The sequence below is a fragment of the Sarcophilus harrisii genome, chromosome 5 (genome assembly GCF_902635505.1).
Source record: "Sarcophilus harrisii chromosome 5, mSarHar1.11, whole genome shotgun sequence".
Classification (NCBI taxonomy): Eukaryota; Metazoa; Chordata; class Mammalia; order Dasyuromorphia; family Dasyuridae; genus Sarcophilus; species Sarcophilus harrisii.
The window spans coordinates 12,677,398-12,698,424 of record NC_045430.1 but is presented as its reverse complement, the minus strand read 5'-3'; the positions used below and the strand labels follow the sequence as shown (position 1 = coordinate 12,698,424).

Genomic DNA, 21,027 nt, shown 5'->3' with positions numbered 1-21,027 from the left:
AAGCGCTCGGCGGGCGGGCGGGCAGCCAGCGGGCCCCTCCCCTTTCCTCCCTCCCCCCTCTCCCCTCCTCGCTGAGGCGGCGTAAGAGTGTAAGCGCTCGGCGGGCGGACAGCCTGCGGGAGGCCCAGTTCCTGGCCCACGATCGCCCCGGGCCGGTAAGAAGAAGCAACGGCAGCCTCTCCGGCAGGGCCAAAGTCAAGCACCTAAACCGTGGACTAAAGACACTTCTTTCGGCACCAAGGGCAGGGCCCTATCCGGGGACGTCACGGTCTGGGGTCTCTCCACAGTGTTAAGGCGGAAGTGAAGTGACTGGTCTTGAACCTAAAGAGTCGCGAGGAGTCCGTGCTTCCTCCGGGCCGCGCGGGGGCGCTCGCGCTCCCTCCCTGTCCTCCCCAGCTCCACCCCCGCCCTCCCGGCCACTCTGCCCCGCCTCCGGCGCCTCGCCTCGCTTCCTCCCTTCCGCTTCCGGTGTCCCCTAGAACCATGGCTGCCGCCTCGCCCGCCGCCTCCGTCCCCACTTCTGCCGAGTCGCCGGTGGGGTCACCGGGGTCTGTGGACGAGGTGCCGCCCAAGACCAACGGCGAGAAGGCCGAGGAGGAGCTGGACGACGACGACGACGACGAGGTGAGGCCGCTGCGGGGCCCGGCCGAGCGCCCGCGAGCCGGGAGTGGGGGGGGGGGGGGCGGAGGAGCGGGCGCGCGTGGGCCCGGGGGGGCGGGGCCGGGGGCGGGGCCGAGCCGCCTCCCTGGGCCCTCCGACTGCTAATGCCTGGCTTAGTGCATGAGGCGAGCGTCTATTCGGCCCTGACCGTGTGCGGGGGCAGGGCGGAGGTGCTGCTGATGGAGTCCGAGGCTGCTGCATCGGACATGTGAGGAAACTGAGGCACGGCGGAGGGTGACTCCGCCAAGGTCACGCCTTACGTGAGCCGACGGGCTGGGGGCAGGGCAGGAGATGCCCGGCCTCTCGGTGAGGTCCTTGCCGGGTGAGGGAGGGGCCCAAGGTCATGGGGGGAGGGGAGGAGTCTGAGTCCGGGATGTCTGGCGAGATGACCCTCCCCCTCCGAGTATGGCAGAGGACTGGAACCCAGCTCCCTCCGAGCCCTCGCTCTTGCCTGGGTGTCCCCGGCTCGCCGAGCCCTGCCCGTTTCCTTCTCCCTACCATGGGGGTGAAGCCCTCGCTCCCCCGTTGTTGGGAGCGTCTTGTACGGTGCGAACTGTAAAGTGCCCTTGGCCACCCTGTAAGGGACTAGGTGTAAAGTGCCAGGGAGGCTCCCGTAAGACGCTAACGCCTAGTCCGCCTGGACACCCTGTAGGATGCTCACTGGAAAGTGCCGGTGCAGCTGCTGGACTCCATGCTGGCAGAAAGGGCCAGCGCCCTTCCCCCCCAACCTGCCGCCTGAGGTCTCCCAGGGCTCCCTTAGGGGAGGAGAGGCGGGAGAGGGGAGAGCCAGGAGAGGTGAAGAGGGATGGGTCTGTCGGAGGGAGAGAAGGGGCGTCACAGCAGAGAGCCAGACTGAGCGGGACAGCAGCCGTGGTCCCCAGCGGTTCTTTTACAGAGGAGGGAACTGAGGCACACGACACCAGGATCGGAGGTGGAGCAGGGCAGGATTCCCCTCGGCCCCTCTGACTCGAGCCCCGCGGTTTTTCACCCTCTCCTTTAACTCCCCAGCTCGATGAGACCTTGGCGGAGAGACTGTGGGGCCTGACAGAAATGTTCCCTGAAAGTGTCCGGACGGCCGCCGGAGCGACCTTCGACCTCTCCCTCACAGTGGCCCAGAAAATGTATAGGTGAGCTGCTGCCGTAAGCCATCCCCTTCAGATGTGGAGAAGCCGTGGCTTTCGGCATTGTTGCCCCCTCCTGCCTTTCAGGGCCAAGCTTTGAATCCGTCCTCTCCATTCCTTTGTCATGCTCCCATTTAAAAGTAAAGCCAAACATGAGAGGTTATCTAGTCCTTTCCCTCCCAGCGCCCCCATGAGGTAGGAGGTTTCCCCATTTTATAGAAAGGTGAAGTGAAGCCCAAGGTCACTCGCCACCTTCCCCACACCAGTGGGTTTCCTTCAGAGCTGCCAGGGCGGATGTGCTCCGCCAGGCCGGGCGGGCGGGCAACCATGGGCCCCACTTGCCAAGCCCACCCCGCTTCCTGTGCCTGGTACAGGTTCTCCAGGGCAGCTCTGTGGATCGGGACGACCTCATTCATGATCCTCGTTCTTCCGGTTGTCTTTGAAACAGAGAAGCTACAGATGGAGCAGCAACAGCAGCTGCAGCAGCGACAGGTGAGAAGCTGGAGGGTGGGTCTAGTCCAGGGTTTGCCTCTGGGTGACCCTCAAGGCTGATTGGGCCTTTCTTTACTTGGATGAACATTGATTCTCCTGATACGCGAGTGCAAGTGTATGGATGGACATGGGAGTCCAGGAGCTACCAGGGGCCTCGAGGGGCCATTTTTCCCTTGCCCAGATTGAAGAATCTCCAGATTCTATGTCTGTTGGATAAGCCTTGCTATCTGGCAGAGAAAGTGCTGGATCGGGTCATCTCGGGTCATCTCCAGGGTTCCTATAACGGGCTGTCCCTGTCTGGTGGGATGTGGGTGGGCCTTGGCTTCCTCGTGAACCTTCCCTTCTCTTACAGATACTCCTCGGCCCTAACACGGGTCTCTCTGGAGGGATGCCAGGGGGCCTGCCTCCACTTCCTGGAAAGATTTAGAGAGAATCTGCTGCATCTGACTGTGCTTGAGGGGAAAAGTTTCAAATTCAACTGTTAGCAAACTGTTGATTATTTGAAACGGTTTTGCTTTTTCTGGGGCTTTTTGGGGCATGTTGAACCATCTGAACACTATGAGCAGAATTCTCCCCACCCCCTCTCTCAAGGCGTCCATCTTTCTCTGCCCTCCACACTGGCATGAGGTTTTTTCTTCATTCTTCCCACTCTGACACAAGTGAGTGTAAAGATGCAGTGACCCCAGCTCTGGTCTCCCCGTCCCCATCGCTAAGCTGCTGTCAATCAAGGGATCCCTTGCCTTTTCCTGGGGGAACTGAAGTCAGCAGGAATGTGCTTCTGACCATTGCTTGAGAACTGTGGTGGAGAGGCCCGAATCAGACCCAGGGCATCAAGTGTGGGGCTGACAAGAGTCACTGTGAATACGTGGGTTGTAGAGGCCAGGGGAGGGCAGAGTGAAGGATGAAGGAGGCGTGACTTCCTCCTGGTGTGCTGGTTGTTTTTGTTCGCCCTCAAAAGCAATGTGTGTATGAGAAAATCAGCACTAACATTTTGTATTAAATATTAAAAATGATTCCATCTCCAAGTCTTGGTCGCATGACACACGTCTGTCTCCCTCTTTGGGGCAGTGATTCTCCCCGGTGACTCCTTTGGATTAGCAGCAACTTAAGCAGCAAGGAGCACAAATACCCAGTGTTCCCATGTTAGCTGATATATCCAGGAGTCACTAAAAGGGCAGTTAGTCTGGGCCCTTCTGTATCATTTTTTTTTTCTTGTGTTGACTAAGAAGCTTACCCTGGCAATGGCTTGTGTTTATCTTATGTGGGGGGGCTGGCTCTCCAGAGGCTGCTGTCAGATAAATGGAGAAGGCCCCAGAACTTGCCAGAGCCATATAAAAAGCTATTGGCAGAGAACGAGTAATCAATTAGGTCAATCAAACAATTGCCTTTTATTTGTATATGAACGGGGAGAAGGGGGCAGCTCTGGCAGGATCTAAAATTTGGGAAAGCTTTGAATAATGTGTCTGCCTTTCAAGTACCAGTTCAGCAAAGGATGGGAAGGTTAGTCTCCATGTGGTTGACTACTGACCTTTTCTTCCTTAGCCCCAGTAATTGAAAGGTCACCATGGCGTGGGGTGACAAAATGGAGGCAGGATTCACCAAAAGATCAGATTCACAGAGACCTATGAGGATGGTTTGGGAGGTCCAAGATCCTTGTCCTACAAGGACTTTCATCCTTGGAGATACAGAGTTTGAATCACAATAGTTGTTTCTGAAAAATCAATTTGTATTTCAAATATACTGTTAAGAACTCATTGGTAAGGGATTAAACCATTTTTATGAATTGGAAGCATTGGATTTAAACAGAAAAAGGCTCATAGGAATCATTATTTGACAGAGAAATGGGTTGACTTGGATTACATGGTTTGTCCAAGGTAACACCAGGAAACCAGCGGAAAAGCAGGTTTGGCCCCAAGCCTATAAAACTGTACCTCTGGACTCCTTGGCTACAGTGGGCTCCGAGTGAACTAATCTGACCCAAGATGGGCCAAGGAAAATTTGTGCTACTCATGAAGAGAGAACCCCTTTATATGAAATCAACAACACAATAAAGAAAAAGGTTTATTTTTTTTTTCTTTTACATAATTACAGAACTCAGGCAGACAGACAAGTAAAGGGATTTATATATGGAGAGGTGTTTTTTTTGTTTTGTTTTTTTTTTTCAATATTTGGTTAAACAAAATACATCCTCTGTAAACAAACCCAGCACAAGGCCAACAAATGGAAGAAAGGGAAGCAAGAAAAATAAACAGCCTAGGGTTGCCCACTGATGGGCAATAGGGCAGGGGACCCCCCCCTTCCCTATAGGGATAGGATCTCCATGCCCTTGGGCATCAGCATGGGTCCCTGTTCCTGAGCACCAGAGTTGGATATGAACAGAGAAACCAGCCCTGAAATATTTGTAAATCGTCTTTGCATATTCCATTGGCTTGTGGACTCCATGTGCAAGAGGCCTCGTGCCATTTGCATGGATCTAAGCAGGTTCCTTCCTAGGAAATGGCTTGCTGTCATTGGACAGAGCTCCTACAGGCCCACCAAAGTTGGCTGGATCTTCTGGCTGGTGGTGGTGAATGGAATGTCATCTTGCACAGAGCTCCTTGAGGGGCCAAGCAGCAGGTCTAGTTCGGAAAACGATGCAGGAAACATTGCGACTGGATGCTGGGAGGGTATGATGCAGGAACTGCTTTCTGGCTGCCGTCATTCAGCATTAAAAAATGGCCTTGTTGGATTGTAGGTAAGTGTGCAGAAGAGTGCTGGTGTAAACATGCGCTCCAGTCACAGGTGGGGAGAAAGCTCCTCAGGGCTTGGGCCAGCGAGGCCTGCCCAGGTTCGTCCTCCTAGTTCTGCTGCGGAAGAGAAGTCGCGGGCCCCCCTGTGGTGTGAAGCTCTTGCCCATTAGCATCGGCATCAAGAATGGCCCACTCCTGTGCTTCTGTATCTCGGGTGGCCCTGACTCCCATGACCCGGTCAGGGGAGCTCAGTCACCGTCACTTGCCTTCTGCCTGTCACCTTCCAGAGTTTTAAGAGAAAAGTGGCCACCTGAAAAAAGCTGTCATCTGACAGATAAAGGTCATTCCTGAGCTAACTTGTCAAAGGCCACGTTCCACAAAGCTGAGGCCGCCCTGACTGCAGGGCTCTGGCTCTTGGAGCTGCCTCAGCTCCCAGTCCCGTTGGCTCCGACGCTTTCTGTGCCCTTCTAGTCCTTGACTACTAGAATTCCTTTGTCAACTCCTCCTCTCGAGACACTTGGGGGCAAAGTTGAAGATGCCCTCTTCCCTTCCTGGTATGGTGCCTTCCCCCCGACACTTCCATAGCATGTAGTGAAATGCTGGGGACTTCATAAAATAAGCCCCCCGAGACCAGGTCACACCCTCACTTAGTGTATGTGCAAGCCACTCCACCCTTGCCCCTCTGAAACATGGTGGGATTCAACTAATGCCCGAGTTAAAGAAATTCTCCTTTGGGGAAACACTCAAGATGGCCCGTTTCCTTTCGAGATCTCCTCAGTTAAGGTGGACATTCGGCATGCTGTACCATTGCTCAGTAAGGTTATGAAGATGATTTCCTGAGAGACCCCTATGCTTTTGGCCTTCCAAGCCAGGCATCTGGGCTTCATGAGTATCTTCAGAACCATTAGATTGAGAGGAAAGGGAAAGTGGAGGCAGCATCTCCAGATCAGGGGTGGCGGGCGGTTAACTCCAGCAAAGGCTGGGTCAGGTCCGCTGTGGGACCTCTGCAGGGAAGGAGAGCGGCAATGCCAGGACCACCCTTCCTCTTCCTCGGCTCTGCGGGCAAGCCCACGGGAGCTTGGACCCCATCTTCACATCCTTCTCCAGGAACAAAGGGCTGTCCTCCCAGCTGATCGACTGCATCATCAAGTCTGGGAAGAACCAACCCAACAAGATGTGGGGGCAGGAGAGAGACCTGTGGAGATACAGGCCACGACACAGCAAAGGCTCTTGGGACGGGGAAGGCGGGGAGGAAGAGGAAAGAAAGGCAGAGCTGAATTACACATCCGCCCTCCAACTCTGGTGGGCCTCCACCTCTTCTGGGACCACAAGCAGCAGCTCACAGTTCTTTCCTCGGAGCTGATGTTTTAAAAATTTCCTGTGGAAAGAAGGGAAACTAATGAGAGGAGAAAGGCGGTAAGGATGGCCCACTCCAGCCTCGGGGCCTTCTGACTCAGACACGGCAGACTGTGCCAGGGAAGAGGTCAGCATCTGACCAGCCTCTTGCCCATCTGCAACAGCGGGAACTGTCTGCAGGAGGGACATTCACACCCAAGATGAACGCATCGCAACCAACGGCAACACTACAGCTTTCTGCGGGGAAGAGATCCCAAGCCCACAAATCTCTAACGTTATTCCTTGGCCTCACGGAGAGCCTAGGAGAAATGGGAGGTTCATCCCCGTGCTTCCTCAGTGGGCAGCCCCAAAGCTACAGTAGGCTCACCTGAGCTCGCTCTCGCCTCCGATCCACTCGGGCACCTTGAGCTTGGAGTCAAGGTTGTAGTAGGTACCTCCCACCTCTCGGACACAGATCCAATGCTGCCTCTTGAGGGGGAGCTTCAGAGGACCCCAGCAGAGACTGGAGGGGAGATTCATGATGAAGCCCATGACGTTGGAGAGGGCAATGACACTGACGTCCCTGAGGAAAGAGAAATGGGGGCAAGGCTGTGAAACAGCCCGTCCCCAAGGCCGCTGCACCTCCCACTCATGCCATCAAGCACAAGGCTTCTCCGAGCAACCTTGCTGGAAACCCGCTTCCACCACAACGTACGGGGCCGGCTTCCAGCCAGCCCCATCTGCTTTTATTACCTTCGCTTGTCCCACCAAACCGCTTCGTAGCCTTTGGTCTGAAGGGCTGCCATGATGACATTCACATCGTAGTTCCCATTACCCAGCATGCTCTTCTTGTGGGGCGTCACCATGGTGTTTGGAGACAGCCTGCAAACACGGAGGGTGAGGGGCTCACTCTTGGGATCTAGGGTCTCTGGGCCTACCCAGGGTACACCTGGTGGTACTTAATAGAGACAATTCAAAACTCATTTATCCAGTGCTGAAGGCCGAGCGCTTTGCCTCCAACCACTGTGGTATCCATCAGCAGGGCAGGTCTTCCTGATTCACAAATGAACAAACTGAAGGGCTGAGTTATCAAGGGGAAAAGCCCAGAGTCAAACTCATGCCTGATGCCCAATCCAACATCCTTGCCATCCTATGGGGTGCCCAATGCCACTCGGGATGTTAAGAGGATGCTCAATCTTTCTCAACTTACTCTTGCTTCCTGGCCACTACATCTAACTGTACCCATCTGCTTCAAAGTATAGTTTAAGTAGAGCCCATAAAGTATTCAATTGTTTGAGCGTGAGTGTCTTAGAGATGGCCTCTCTGTTTTTATATGTCAGTCAGGAAATTCTTCCTCGAGTAAGGGGCTCATTTTCCCTGGAGCACCCACATTTTTGGAATCCCCCATCAGGTTGTTCTGTCAGCCAGTGCTCCTGTGGGGTAAATCACCTAACACCCTAGTGCTGGGGACCCTAGATTTTGAAAAGCCATGCTAGAGAAGATAGGATGGTGCAGTGGATAGAGCACCAGCCCTGAAGTCAGAAGGACCCAAGTTCAAATCTGGCCTCAGACACTTAATACTTTCTAGCTTGTGTGACCCTGGGCAAGTCACTTAACCCTAATTGCCTCAGAAAAGAGAGAGAGAGAGAGAGAGAGAGAGAGAGAGAGAGAGAGAGAGAGAGAGAGAAGTAGGCAGGCCCTAGCCTGAGCTGAAAAGGACTGAGATAGGGGCCCTAGACCAAATGCATCGCCCACCATACCGTGACTGGCCTTGCTAAGGTCAGGAAGGCTCATTACCAGAAAGTTGGTCACTAAAGGATAAATTTTTTCAGCCATAGAAGACCACCGAGTATTTACTAAGGTCTACATGTGACCTGCCTTATAACTATACTAGTGAAATCATGGGTCCCTCAAGCATATACCCATTGAAGTGATTTAATCAAAATTATAAACGTATCAGGCCAATTGATCCTTGCCCCATTTCTCTGACAACACTTCTACCTCCAAACCGGACAGACATCGATACTGCTTTTACCAGGTCACTCCCTGATTGAAAAACCCCCAGAGCTCTCATCGCTGCCTACAACCAGGGCTTTCTCATTTGTAGACTGGTCCTGCTAACCTTTTCTTGGCAGAGCTACCATGATGCTCTCTCCCCTTGGGGGGACGCCATAGCCATCTGCTGCTTTCCCTTCTCCTTCCCCCTTTTCTTTCTCCCCTTGCCCAAACTTACTTGGAGGTAGGAGTCTCTGGCAGCAGTAACTCTCTCCCCCTCGCCTCTGGATGCGAATAAAAAATACTTATAAAAATGCTAAAGGGACTGAACAGCCCATCCCTAAGCAGGAGCCTTTGTTATCAGCCTGACCTCCCTAACGGGCTTTCTTCTCTCCTCCTTTCCCATATACTCCACTCCTCTGCACAGGATGCCTCCCTCTAATTCCTGATGCTCCTGTGAGCCCTTCTCTGGGTTGTTTTTTTCTCTCTGTGGCCTTTCCATAAACTATGTGACAATAAGAAGACTCCCAAGTTCTCTGAGAACTGTTGGGCCCTCCATTGTCTTCTCACCCTCCCCTGGGCCACTGGAAGTCATGTAAGGGACTAGTAGGACTACTGCCTCCAGCAATCAGTGTGCTCCCACTCCCACAACACCTCAAGTCCACCCTCTGTCCATCTTCCTCCCCTTCTGGGTTGGCTGATTTGAATGGTTCCTCATGTGTAAACCCTTCCCCCTTCCTCAAACTCTGGTGGGTCACACTAAGTCACTCATATGCATCTAGTCTTCCTCATCCACTTCAGAACATTTTGGCCATAGAGAAATCTGCCTGTTGTGTGATTCTGTTCTCAGATTCGGATTCAAAAAATCTTGTCATCTTTGAGTCTTTTGACCCATTAGTCCCCACATGGCTTTAGCCTTGGTGTGGGCTCTTCCTCCATCTGTGGGCCCCTGAAACAGCTTCCAAAGGTCACTTATGCATAATTTAAAGTTAAATCAACTTTAAGTGAACCCAACATAAATTAACTGCTGTGTGCAAGACAGGGGGGTTGGAGTTCAGAGGCAAACATGAGAAAGTCCCTGTCCTGTTAGGGGTTGTCCCCTAAAAAAGTACCTTATTCGAAAAGAACCTGAGTTGGAAGTCCTGGAGAATCAAAGATTGATAGAGAGGAGGGAGCACCAGAGGAATGAGGAGCAAGTGCATTCTAGACCTGCAGGGCAGGAGATGAAAGGCCTAGGGAAGAAAAAATGGGAGGCAGGCCAGATGGGAGGACATTTATTTACTCTCTAGGCCTTTAAGCAGGGGCAGGGACTTGGCAGTCAAATCCCTTAGGACAAGCTTCGGAAGGAGGGAGCCGAGAAAGGTCAATGACTTGCAGCTGGTCAGTGTTAAGTCCAAGGCCTTCTTGAGCACCCAGCTGCCTCTCGGTGGGCAGTGTGACGAGCAGGCTGAGGTTTCAGGCAGATGTCACAAATGCTCCCCGTTCCCTTCTGGATTCATGACAACAATGCGACCCGGCACTTGTCTCCAACCCGATCTCCCAGGTCCTCAACCTCCTTGTTTCTCACCCATAAACTCCATGCTTCCTCCTGCCCTCATCCCTCGGGGTCCCTGCCCCTTTCCTGGAAGCCTCCTCACCAGTCCCAATCCTGATCTTCCCCCTCACGTTTCATCTCACCCAAAAACCTTTCCCCGAGAGGACAGAGCTCTCTCCCTCCCTGGATTTCTTACCACACTCCCAGATGACGTCACCGGATCTGAGACTTAATTATATCTTGTCTTGCATATTTCCTGCAGGTAAGTTTCAGCTTCAACTAATTAAAACCTCCCGAAGGGCAGAGACTGCTTTCATTGTCTCTCTGGCCCTTGGTCAGTGCCAGCCCCAAAGCGACTGAGCTGGAAGCAGGTGGTCCCGGGGATAAAACTCCGGCCCCATCAACCTGTGCTCGGCATCCCAGGGCTGCCTGCCTGGGCTCGGCCCACGGCCAGGCCCAAACCCGGAGGGCCTTCCTCCTGCTCAGGGTCAGATTCTCCGAAGCCTCAGAGACGGGCCTCCCCGTGGCCCAGAGAAAGCCCATGGTAACCGCCCCTCGTGAGGGCTGGGTCGTTCCTATCCAGGAGATCTCAGGGAACCTCCCCCTCCCGCTCAGGGCTGACCTGTCAGAGGGTCTGTCAGTCCATCCATCTGTCCGTCTGACTTTGCCTCAGGTGAGAGCCCAGCATGTGAGGGCAGGAAGCATGAAGCCTGTCACCAAGTCCACCTCAGGAGCCATCAAGAAGGCTCTTACCCTTTTGCTCCCTGGCTTTTAAGTAAGGAGACTCCAAGAAAGGCTGAGGAAGGGGGGCAGCAGGGCTAGCCGTGGAAGGCCAGGCTCCCCTGTGGAGTCACTGGAGCTCCCCCGTCCCAGGAGGTACAGGTCCCCATCGGAGGATCCTTGGCCAGCCCCCACTGCATCTCGTTCTCCTCCAGCCTCCAGAAAGACGCTTTACCTTCCAAGCCCCTTCCCCTCCCTTGGTCTTGGCTTGCTCTTTTGTAAAAATGAAGGTGCTGGGATTTAACAGCCTCTGGAGTTGGCCCCTTCTGCCTCTAAAGCTCCGACCTCCCACTCTCCCTCCCTGGGCAGGCAGGATGCTCCTGGGTTTACACTCAGCCTAGGAGCCCGGGGCAGGGACCTTAGCGGAACCCTCTCAACCACTCCAGCACAGGCTTGCAGCTGCATGATGGCCTTGGAACAAATGGCCAAAACCTGCCAGTCCTGTCCCCACTCAACTGACTGGGAGGCTGCGAGAGGCTCAGTGAGGAACCCAGGTCGACGCTGGACGCTGCCAGTCAACGCTGGCCACTGTCCCAAGGAAGGCAGCAAGGACAAATGATCTCCTTTCTCCCCGATCCTCCGTAATAGTGGAAAAGTCCTCTGGATCCCTCAGCAACTGCCTCCTAATGCTTCTTCCCTTTAGCCCTCAACAAGCCTTGTCGGCTGAACTTTTAAAAAGCCCCTTCACGCTTCCAGCGTGGCTGCCAACACTTTCCCAACTCAATCAGTGTGCTCCCGCTCCTACAACATCTCAAGCCCACCCTCTGTCCATCTTCCTCCCCTGAAAGTTCTGGGTTGGCTGATTTGAATGGTTCCTCATGTGTAAATCCTACTTAATTCCATACAACTCCTCCTTGTTGTGTAATAACAAGGAAAAAAGCCAAAAGCTACTATTTAGATGGCCCTTTCCTTTCACTATCTCATTTGATTCTCGCATCCCTGAAGGCAGGTGCTGTTATTACCACCCCCATTTTAAAGATGAGGAAACTGAGGGAGGCCCAGGTAAAGTCACTAGCCCAGGGTCACCCAGCTGCTTCAAGTCTCCCTGCCTCGAGTCTAATAACAGCTACCTTACGGCACACCTTTCTGGGATTACATTTAGGTTGCACAACTGCTAAGAAGATAAAAGCCTGGCAGTTTATTTCAAAGGAATTTATTAAGCCCAGCTCCCCTTTTTTATTCTACTTCACTGAGGTCTTTTAAACTGCCTGTGCTAATGCTGTCACTCCCCTGCTCAGCAGCTTTTCATGGCTCCCACTGCCTCCTGAGTGAACACCAAATTGCTTTGGCCCATCAAAGACTCCTCAATCTGCCTCGTTTCAGAGTGTTCCTCCTTCATGCACCAAATCCTCCATTTTCTGTTCCTTCAGTCCTTCTGACCCCTTCCACCCCCACAACTCCCATAAGGAGAATCCTGCCTTTCTCCTTCATGGCCCAACTTAAATCCAACGCTTCCTGCTGAGTTCACAGTCCAGGGCCTCGGCCTTATTTGTCTCTGGAGCCCCTCACACTGCCTTGCCAAATAGATGGGAGGGCTTCCTCTTCCAGTCAGAGGAAATGGGCTGGTAAACTCTCCCACACATGGCCCGGCCTCCCTCCCGCCTCAGAACCCCTGTCAGCTCCTTAACAGCTGGAGGTGAAGAGCAGCTTTTAAAGCAATCCTTCATCCCTCCCTGGGGCTGTGTCTAAGGCCAGAGGAAAGGCACCTCATTTCTTTTCTCCATCTAAGGAGCAGGAAGTGCTCAGGAACACTAGTCAATCACGTGGAAAGGGAGCAGGGGAAGGCAACAGTACATGGGGGCGCCTCCCCCAGGTCACCTGATGATATGAATCATTTCACCTCCCCCCCCCGCACCCAAATTCCTAAATGGAGAGAATTCTGCTCCCCACCCGACGGGGGCCACAATACAGGCCAGCGAGGTCCCTGCCCAACCATCACTACAGGTAAAGTTATTACTACCATTAGAAAGTAATTATCCCCATTAAACTTAGTTGGTGCCTTCAAAGCTCCAAACTGGGGAGGAGGTCCCCTGACATCCCCATTCTGGGTGGGCCAGCTTGTCCAGAGGATCCCTAAGTTTCCTCTCGCTTGAGCCCCAAGCAGGCCCAGTTCTTTCTAGCTGGAAGAGTCTGACAAGCTCACGGCCAGGGATACTTGGGGTCCATCCAGAAAGTGTCGAAATAATCCTCACAACCTCTGAAAACTCTCAAGAATAGGATCTCAAAAAGCCAAAGCTCTTGTCCCAAGATAGATTTGATAGGAGTCTGACAGGGAGGGAGGTTCCCTTTTGGAGAAGGGGGGTGCTTAAGGAATTTTGGGCCAGTTTCTCCCCCTTCCCTCCCCCCAAGAAAACAAGAAATCCCACATATCCAGGTGACCAGGATCCCAAATGGGAAAGTCCTCCTACCTCTGGAAAATCTCCTGTAGTGTTTCCCGGGTGAAAGCATTGCTGTCTTGGAAGACGTTGTTCAGCGCGTGGAGGGCGCACAGCTCCCGCCGCTGCTTCTCATGGTAGATCTGGGGGGGCGCCGGCTGGGGCAGTTCCAATGATTCTGATTTGGTCTTGTCACCTCTCCATGGCATGCAACTCATGTTTTTATTTTCCAGGAAGAGGTGGCCTGGGAAGCTCCCCACCCTTCCCCTCCGAGGAAGAATGCAGCCTCCTGGGTCTTTCCGGGATTGGTAGGGTTCACTCAGTCTCTAAGGGCCATGATTTACCTCGGAGTAGAGGCTGGAAACAGCAGCAGAAACAAAAACCTTAAAAAAAATCCCGTTTTCAATAGAAACACAACTCTTTCTGCTTCAGTTTATCTGGCCGTTATCTCTACTGCTAAGGCGCTGGGTCCCCCCCAAATGTCCCCCACCCAGGACCGTCATCCCCCTCTTGCTGGCTTCGGAGGAGCAGTGGACTTTAAGTGCAGGCTGCTGAGGGGGCTGGATCACACCTCTCCTTTTCTTCCATCTCCCCAGGCAGCCAGGAGGCAGGGAGGAGGTCTGGCTAGCAGGTGGCGGCCCCGGGCCTCAGGGACCACACCCCTGCCTCTGGGGGCAGGGCTCCATCCCTTGGGGAGCTGCGAGCCGCTGCCCAGCACATGCCAAGGTGGAGGAGGGCAACGCTGCAGAGGTGGCCGGTGTCCTCCTGGGGCTCCTCCTAGGGCCCTGCGGAACACAGAGGAACTCCAATCAGCATCCCCGGCCCACAACAAGTTGCTTGCAAATGACCAGGAGCCAGCAAGCAGGGCCCGAGCTGTGGGAGGGAGGGAGGGAGGGACGGGACGGGGTGGGGGAAGGAGCTCCGCCTGGCCCTGGCCCATCCCCGATCCCTGCCCCCGGGGCAAGGTTTTGTGCAGGTAAAGCGGCTGAGACCAGACCCTCTAAAGGGACGGAGCCAGGCGCCCCCTCCCCCCCAGGTCCTGGCCCCTTGCCAGGGGAATGAGACGGGGGAGGGGGCATTTTAGCCTCAGAGCCCCCCTCCTCGGGGTTCCCCAAATGGCATGAAGCCACCGGAGAGGAGCTGGAGGGGGGGCAGGGATCTCCTTCTCTCAGGACGCCCTAAATAATCCCACAACTCTGAGGGGAGACACACTCTGAAGGGGGCCTTTTCTCAGGGTCCCACAAAGCACATAAGCCCTTCCAAGGGAAGCTGGGGGCAGTTTGGGGATCCCTTGTGCCGAGCCCCTCCGAGGAAGGATTCAGGCCCATCAGGAGAGGTCGCTCTCCCCCTCTGTATGTTCTCGAGAGCGGACCCCCTCCTTGCTCTGCCCCCCCCCCGCTTTAGAGGAGGCTCCCCCAGCCCCGCGTCCCTGCGAACCCTCGGGGCACCCCCTTAATCCCAGCTCCCACGGGCCCTACAGGGGGTCCTCTCGTCTCGAGCCCCCCGCTCCGTGAGATCGCAGGGGGATCCCCGCGTTCCTCGGCCCCCACGAGCCCTGTAGGGAAGGACCCTCCAGAACGCGGCCCCTTCCTCTCCAAAGCCTGCCTTCCCGTCCGGCTCGGTGGGGGCCGCAGGAGCCCGGAGGGGCTCCCACTCTACTCCAGCCCGGGCCCCCTACACTCACCTCCGCCGCCGGACCCGGCCCAGACCTCGGCACGGGCGGGGGTAAGGGGGGGGAGGAGGAGCAGAGCAGGGAGCGAGCCCCGAGGGCGCGCGCGCGTTCCCGTGCTCGACGTCACCGGCCCTCGCCCGGCAGGCGCGTGCTCCAGAAACGCCTTCTCCCTTTGCTCGCTGGCCTTGGGCCCCGCCCCTTCGCCCCGCCCTCCCCAGCCTGCGCGGCGCGTCACAGCGCGTCACGTGGACGCAGCACGGGCCGTCCCGCCGCGGAGGTAGCGGCGGCAGCGGGCGCGCGCGTGAGACGTCTGCGTCAGCGTCAGCGTGGCGGGGGAGGGGAAAGGGAGGCGGCCCCGAGCGGCCGCCCCGCCCTCCCCGCCCCTTCTCTTCCTTCCCTCCCCCCGCCCCTTCTCTTCTTCCCCTCCCCCTTCTCTTTTCTCCCCTCCAGTCTCCTCCTCCTCCATCTCTTCCAGCTCCCCCCCACCCGCCTTCTCTCTCCTTCCCTTCCCCGCTTCCTCCTCCTCCTCCTCTCCTATTTCTTTCTCACACTTCTCTTTCCTCCCCCTCTCCTGTCCCTCCTCCCCACCCGCTCTCTCTCCTTCCCTTCCCCGCTTCCTCCTCCTCCTCTCCCTATTTCTTTCTCACACTTCTCTTTCCTCCCCCTCTCCTGTCCCTCCTCCCCACCCGCACTCCTCCTCCCTCCACCTTCCTCCCTTTCCCTTCCTTCCCCTTCCTCCTCCCTCTTATGATAAGACACAAAGGAAAGCAAAAAAGATAGTTCCCGTCCTCCAGGAGCTTATGTTCCAAAGCCAATTTTTAAAAGGAATAAAAAAGCTGGCGGGGCGGGGAGGGCGCCGCCACCCGAGGGAAAAGTGGGGAAATCCCGAGAATAGGGGACCGTGGAGCGGCGACGCCTTCGGGGCGGGAGGCTGCAGTCTCCGGGTCCTTTATCCCTCGAGGGACGCCCGACACCCTGTCCCTGGGGCCCAAACCAGCCTCCCGCCCGGACCTCGTCCAGAGCCCCCCTCTCTGCCGCACGTTCGGAGGCGTCAGTGCTTGCTCAGACCCCATCGTTAACCCGGCGGCACACAGGTTGCAGAGACCTCGGGCTCATCTTCCAGAGAGGTGGGAACTTAAATATCCGGGACAAGACTTTGGCTCAGGATGAGGGCCCGGGAGGACCCGGATGCCAGAGTGCTCCCCGGCGGTGCTCTCAGCTCCAGTACATCGCTGATAGATCTCCCTATATAGTAACCTGTGCCGATTAGGGACCCTCCTGATTGCACACCTGCTTCCTCTTGCCTGTGACTGCGGGACAGCGAGTGATTGATTCCAGTCCGCAGGGAGGAGTGAACCCTGCTCGACTTCCCCCGGGATTGCAACGTGCATGTAATGATCCCTTAGGTAGATTTTATACGAACGATACTTTCTCCTTTTAGTGTCAGGTAAATATTTGTAAAAGTTACACACATTAAATTATTATAAGCATGAATAATTTGTTATGTGTCATTGGCTAAATAAAAGCTGTTTATCTCTGTTAAAAGACCCCATGGCTAATTAAGATTAAGCTGGGGAGAAGGGCAGTGCATTTTCTTTTTCTTTTTTTTTTTTTTAATTTTTATAACTTTTATACTTTTTATTGACAGAGGCAGTGCATTTTCTATCCTCCACTTCTCACTCTTGAGATCTTGTTTCTTGTTTAAAAGCTTTTTTTCAGGATATGGCTTCTCCATAGCACCATCTTGTACTGGCCTGGCTCCCCCTGTGATCTCAAAGCACCTTATTTGGCATTTTAGAATAGTGAACATCATCACCTCTTTTTCTCATGTGGCAAAAGTAGCCTGGATATTGCAGGTCCCAGGCTATGGGGGTCTCGGTGAGTTAGTCAGTCATTTTAATGATCCTAAGCTACCCATGCCCATCTTCTCTGGGGGATGCTCTAGGGCCATGAATCACCTGGACACTCCCATCTCGAAGGAATCATCATGGCAGGTGTCTCAAAGAACAATGGGGGGTGTGAGCGAGCTTTGTCAAATGTCACCAAGGATGGCTTGAAGTGGGACAAAAAACACAAGCAAGATGGCTCGGGAATGGCTTGGGAACGAGAAGAAGAGAGGAAGTATTGCTAGTATCCCCAGATGGTGAGAGGGTCAAAGGCACCAGCCTGGCAGAGGAGTGATGGAAGCAGATGGGCAAGAACCCTAGAGCATCCCTCTGCTGATGAGATCCTGGTTTCCTTGACATATCTCAAGAAGAATTGCTTCTCCTGATCCTTAGTCTCACCTCCTGCTGTGGAAATGATTTTTGGTTTTTAAAGGCCACACCAGAGGAATGCAAACAGGCAGGTTCTGCCCAATTGGAGAGATCTTGGAAGAGACTTCAAAGGTTACCTCATCCAAATCCATATTTTATAGATGAGGAAAGTGGAAGGTACTTGGTCCAAGGTCATACAGAGGATGCTAGATATATCTTTGGAAGCAACCTCAGAGGCCATTTAATTGAATCCTTTTATTTTACAACTATGGAAACTGAGGTCTGGAGAGGTTGGAGGACTTTTTTTTTTTTGGAGGACTTCTTAAAGATCAGTGATGAGCTTGAACTCAGGCCCTCAGACACTATAAGCAGTTGTTTCAAGTACAGAAGTAGGGATGAACTGCATAAAATGAATGAAACTCAGGATGAACCTCAAAAACTCAAGAGAACCCTCTTCTAAAGACCTAAAGCAATTTCATTCTATGTTAGTACAACCAACTGCCCACATCATTAAAAATGATGGGGGTGTGAAATTGTGTTCCCTTTAATCTGTAAAATGAACTCTCTAAAATTGAGTACCCTTTGATCTGTAAAGAAGGGAGATTGGAGTCTCAGGCCCTCCTGGAAAGGATATCTCCTCAGAATCCAGAGAGTCTATGAGAGAGAGCATATCCTCCTGGCTGGCCTTTTTAAAGGCAAATCACACCCCATTGATACCCTTTTCAGGAAATTCCAAATTCCAGAAGCCTTCAAAAGTGATTTCCCATTCAATTGGAGATCTAGGCCTGGGGACTTTGGCTTTCTTTTCAACCTGAAACTGGAGCCTCAAGATTCCCTGTTAAAGGGAAATTTTAAACTCACTTCTTTGCAGAATGGCCAAAGCAGGACTACGCCTTGTCCCCTGGTATAGCTGCCCGTCAGGACTCTGCCTGCTGAGAAGACATTCTCTTCTCAGTGCCAGCCTCCATTCCCCTAATAGGATTTTGCCACTATAAAGTCAGTCTCTTTAGCAAAAGTGACTTCTCATCCAACAATAAACTTCCATTTTTGCCACCTAAAACTCTTCCTCCCTTAGCTCCAATACCTATATCAAGGTGAGAACACATCAGGGATGAATCAGTTCTTCCAAGGGGGAACTAGGGGATGGTCAATACAAACTCTTTGCATAAAGCTAGGGGACTAGGTTGGAATGCAAATCAAGCTTCTCTGGTAGAAGTCTTCAGCATAGTCCTGAAGAGCAACCACTTGGGGAGGAGAAAATCTCAGCCTCACATCCCTAACCCTTATTTGACTGGTGGAGCATCTTTGGAGAACAAGATGATTTTGGAATTTTAGAAGCAATCCCTAGCAGTGCACTAGCTGATGGTGACATTGTCGCATCAGGAAAACGTGGATGGCATGGACTGTGGAAGGCGGATTCAAGGTTCTCAAGAGAAGCCAGCAGAAAAACTTTACCAGATAGAAGAGTTCTATCAAGCGTACCTCAAGGAACAATGAATTACCCTTTGCCATTCCTTTGGACTGTTCTGTTCCTGTGGGAGAGTTCATCAAACCTTTGTGGGAATGGCTTTGTTTCAACTAAATCACTTTCATAAATATCCATATTTATTACGGGAGCAACCTGCTAGTGGCTGCTGGGGATCTAATTCTGACCAGCAGAATGGATCTCCTCATGTGAGAGGATGATAATGATACAAGAAGACTGAGAAGCAGTGACATTGTCTGACCTCTCTCCTCTTCCCTCTTGCCTCCTACTTATTTCATTCCTAATTCACAAGCAATATCTGTATCAGTAAAGGCTGATTGGGAATTCCTTCAAGAGTGTTATGATTCACAGCTATGGAGGCTTTTGGAGAACTGACCCACCCCTTAATGGTACAGTTCCCTTTAACCCTTTATAGGCTTTCTGGGTTTCACACTTAGGTGTGGTCTTTAACACATATTATTTATTATGCTCATAGTTGGATCTTCAACCACTAACCATTGGTGTTTCCCAAAGCTCAGTCCTGAACCTTTTTCTCTTCTTCCTCTAAACTACTTACTTCACTTGAGATCTCATCAGTTCCTATAGATTAAATTAGCATTTCTTTTTTTGTTTTGATTTATTTTTAATACACACTGTTTTATGAATCATGTTGAAAAGGGAAAAATCAGAGCAAAAAGGAAAAACCATGGAAGGAAGAAAAAAAAAACAGAAAAAAAGAAATGAACATAGCATGTGTTGATTTAGATTCAATCTCCTTGGTTCTTTTTCTGGATGGCATTTTCTGTTCAAAGTGTATTGGGAATGCTTTAGATCATTGAACCGCTGAGAAGAACCAAGTCCTTCATAGTTGATCATCACATATTCTTCCTGTTACTGAGAACAATGTATTCCTGGGTCTGCTTGTTATGCTCAGCATCAGTTCATGGAAATCTTTCCAGGTCTTTCTAAAATCAGCTTGTTCATCATTTTTTTAATAGAATAATATTCCATTACTTTCATATACCACAACTTATTTAGCCATTTCCCATTTGATGGACATCTATTCATTTTCCAATTCTTTGCTACCTCTGAAAGAGCTGCTACAAACATGTGGGTCCTTTTCCCTTTTTTATAATTTCCTTGGGATACAGACCCAATAGTGTCACTGCTGGGTCAAAGGGTATGTACAGTTTGATAGCCCTTTGGACATAGTTCCAGATTGCTCTCCACAACAAAATATTCAAAGCCTCCCATGATTTGTTTCTCTTTAGTCTTGTGAATCTCAACAGGGTGTATTCCTCATTTTAGTTTTTCTTAGAGGTTTCATGCTTTTTCATAATACTTGAAACTGGAATAAAAAATTATTAAATTTCCCTTTGAGGCCATTCTGCTACACTCCAGAACCATTGGATCATTTCACAACTTCACCAACAATGCATTAGTGTCCCAGTTTTCTTACATCCCCTTAACATTTATCATTATCTTTTCCTATCAACTTAGCCAATCTGAGAGGTGTGAGGTAGTATCTCAGAGTTGTTTTAATTTGCATTTCTCTAATCAATTGTGTTTTATAATGAACAGTTCTTTACAAATGATTCTCAAATGTATTTATTCAGTCTTTCTCCTGTCTTCCATCCTGAATCTCCAATTGTGTATTCATACACTGTGAATTGAATATCAGGCATCTGAAGTTTAACACCTCCAAAACTGAAATCATTATCTTTCTACTCAGAACCTCTTATCTTCTAAACATTTTAAAAAATTATTGTTGGAGTCACCACCATCTTCCCAGTCAAAAAACATTTAATAAGCACCTACTATGTGCCAGGTACTATACTAAGCACCAGGGAAGTAGAGGAAATGCCTTTTGCCTCAAGTCACTAACTGCCTAACGGGGGAGTCAACATGAAAACAACCATCTCCAAAGAACATTGAGACTGTTAAACTGGAGATAACGAACTAAAGAAAGGTGCTATCTTAAGAAAGTCAAGGAAGGAATCGTTATACAAAGTAGTTCACCTAGGAAAGACTCATCCTCCTGAGTTCAATCTGGCTTCAAACACTTCCTAGCTGTGCGACTTTGCACAAGTCACAATACCCTCAACTAGAGATCAGCTTCTCACTCTTTATACCTCCTTCCAATATCAACTGAAAATTGAGTGAATCCTATCTTCATGACATTTCTAGCATATGCCCCCTTCTCTCCCTGACACTGTCAACCTCCACCCCTGCAGCCCCTCATCACCTCACATTTTGACTCTTAGAATAATTTCATTGGTCTCCAAGCCATTAAATGCCCTTCTCCCTCCCTTCATTCAGTGAGTTCCAGTGCTTCCCTATTACCTCCCAAATCAAACAGAAAATCCTCTACTTGGCTTTTAAAGCTTTTCCCAACTCACTCCCTTCCTATGTTACTCCCTTCCACATAATCTACTATCCAATGACATTGGGTTCCTTGCTTCCTTGCCCAGGACACTCCACCTCTTATTCTCTACATTTTCACTGGCTCTCCACATGCTGAAATTCTTTTCTTCCTTATCTCTGCCTCTTGAACTCCTTCAAGTTTCAGCGTAAATTTTACTTTATGCAAGAAATCTTTCCCTTACATTTAGGC

The 21,027-nt window shown here is 51.8% G+C and overlaps 2 protein-coding genes across 4 annotated transcripts; one reads left to right on the top strand and one right to left on the bottom strand.

Moving 5' to 3' along the window:
• Window positions 1-432: 432 nt before the first annotated feature.
• TOMM22 (translocase of outer mitochondrial membrane 22) lies at window positions 433-3,298 on the top strand. Its single transcript, XM_031941019.1, has 4 exons — window positions 433-624; window positions 1,669-1,787; window positions 2,156-2,273; window positions 2,626-3,298. Exons 1-4 carry the CDS (start codon window positions 484-486, stop codon window positions 2,698-2,700), a joined length of 453 nt encoding a protein of 150 aa, XP_031796879.1. The 5' UTR covers window positions 433-483; the 3' UTR covers window positions 2,701-3,298.
• A 1,023-nt stretch (window positions 3,299-4,321) lies between these two features.
• Window positions 4,322-14,884, bottom strand: JOSD1 (Josephin domain containing 1). Of its 3 annotated transcripts, XM_031941017.1 has the most exons (6): window positions 14,706-14,884; window positions 13,593-13,806; window positions 13,055-13,378; window positions 7,091-7,219; window positions 6,726-6,920; window positions 4,322-6,380 (listed from the first exon to the last, which is right to left on the bottom strand). In XM_031941017.1, exons 3-6 carry the CDS (start codon window positions 13,237-13,239, stop codon window positions 6,281-6,283), a joined length of 609 nt encoding a protein of 202 aa, XP_031796877.1. In that variant the 5' UTR covers window positions 13,240-13,378; window positions 13,593-13,806; window positions 14,706-14,884; the 3' UTR covers window positions 4,322-6,280. The 3 variants fall into 3 exon arrangements, with proteins under 3 accessions (XP_031796877.1, XP_031796876.1, XP_031796878.1); XM_031941016.1 differs by having other exon boundaries at window positions 13,055-13,806; XM_031941018.1 differs by lacking the exon at window positions 13,593-13,806.
• Window positions 14,885-21,027: the final 6,143 nt, after the last annotated feature.

Bases quoted from the DNA above. Each gene is read 5' to 3' on its own strand.
- TOMM22 (XM_031941019.1), top strand. From the start codon at position 484: ATGGCTGCCGCCTCGCCCGCCGCCTCCGTCCCCACTTCTGCCGAGTCG. The intron at 625-1,668 runs GTGAGGCCGCTG...TTAACTCCCCAG, and splicing joins ACGACGACGACGACGACGAG to CTCGATGAGACCTTGGCGGA. The intron at 1,788-2,155 runs GTGAGCTGCTGC...TGCCTGGTACAG, and splicing joins GTGGCCCAGAAAATGTATAG to GTTCTCCAGGGCAGCTCTGT.
- JOSD1 (XM_031941016.1), bottom strand. From the start codon at position 13,239: ATGAGTTGCATGCCATGGAGAGGTGACAAGACCAAATCAGAATCATTG. The intron at 7,220-13,054 runs GTAGGAGGACTT...CCGTGTTTGCAG, and splicing joins CTACAGGAGATTTTCCAGAG to GCTGTCTCCAAACACCATGG. The intron at 6,921-7,090 runs GTAATAAAAGCA...CTCTTTCCTCAG, and splicing joins GTTTGGTGGGACAAGCGAAG to GGACGTCAGTGTCATTGCCC.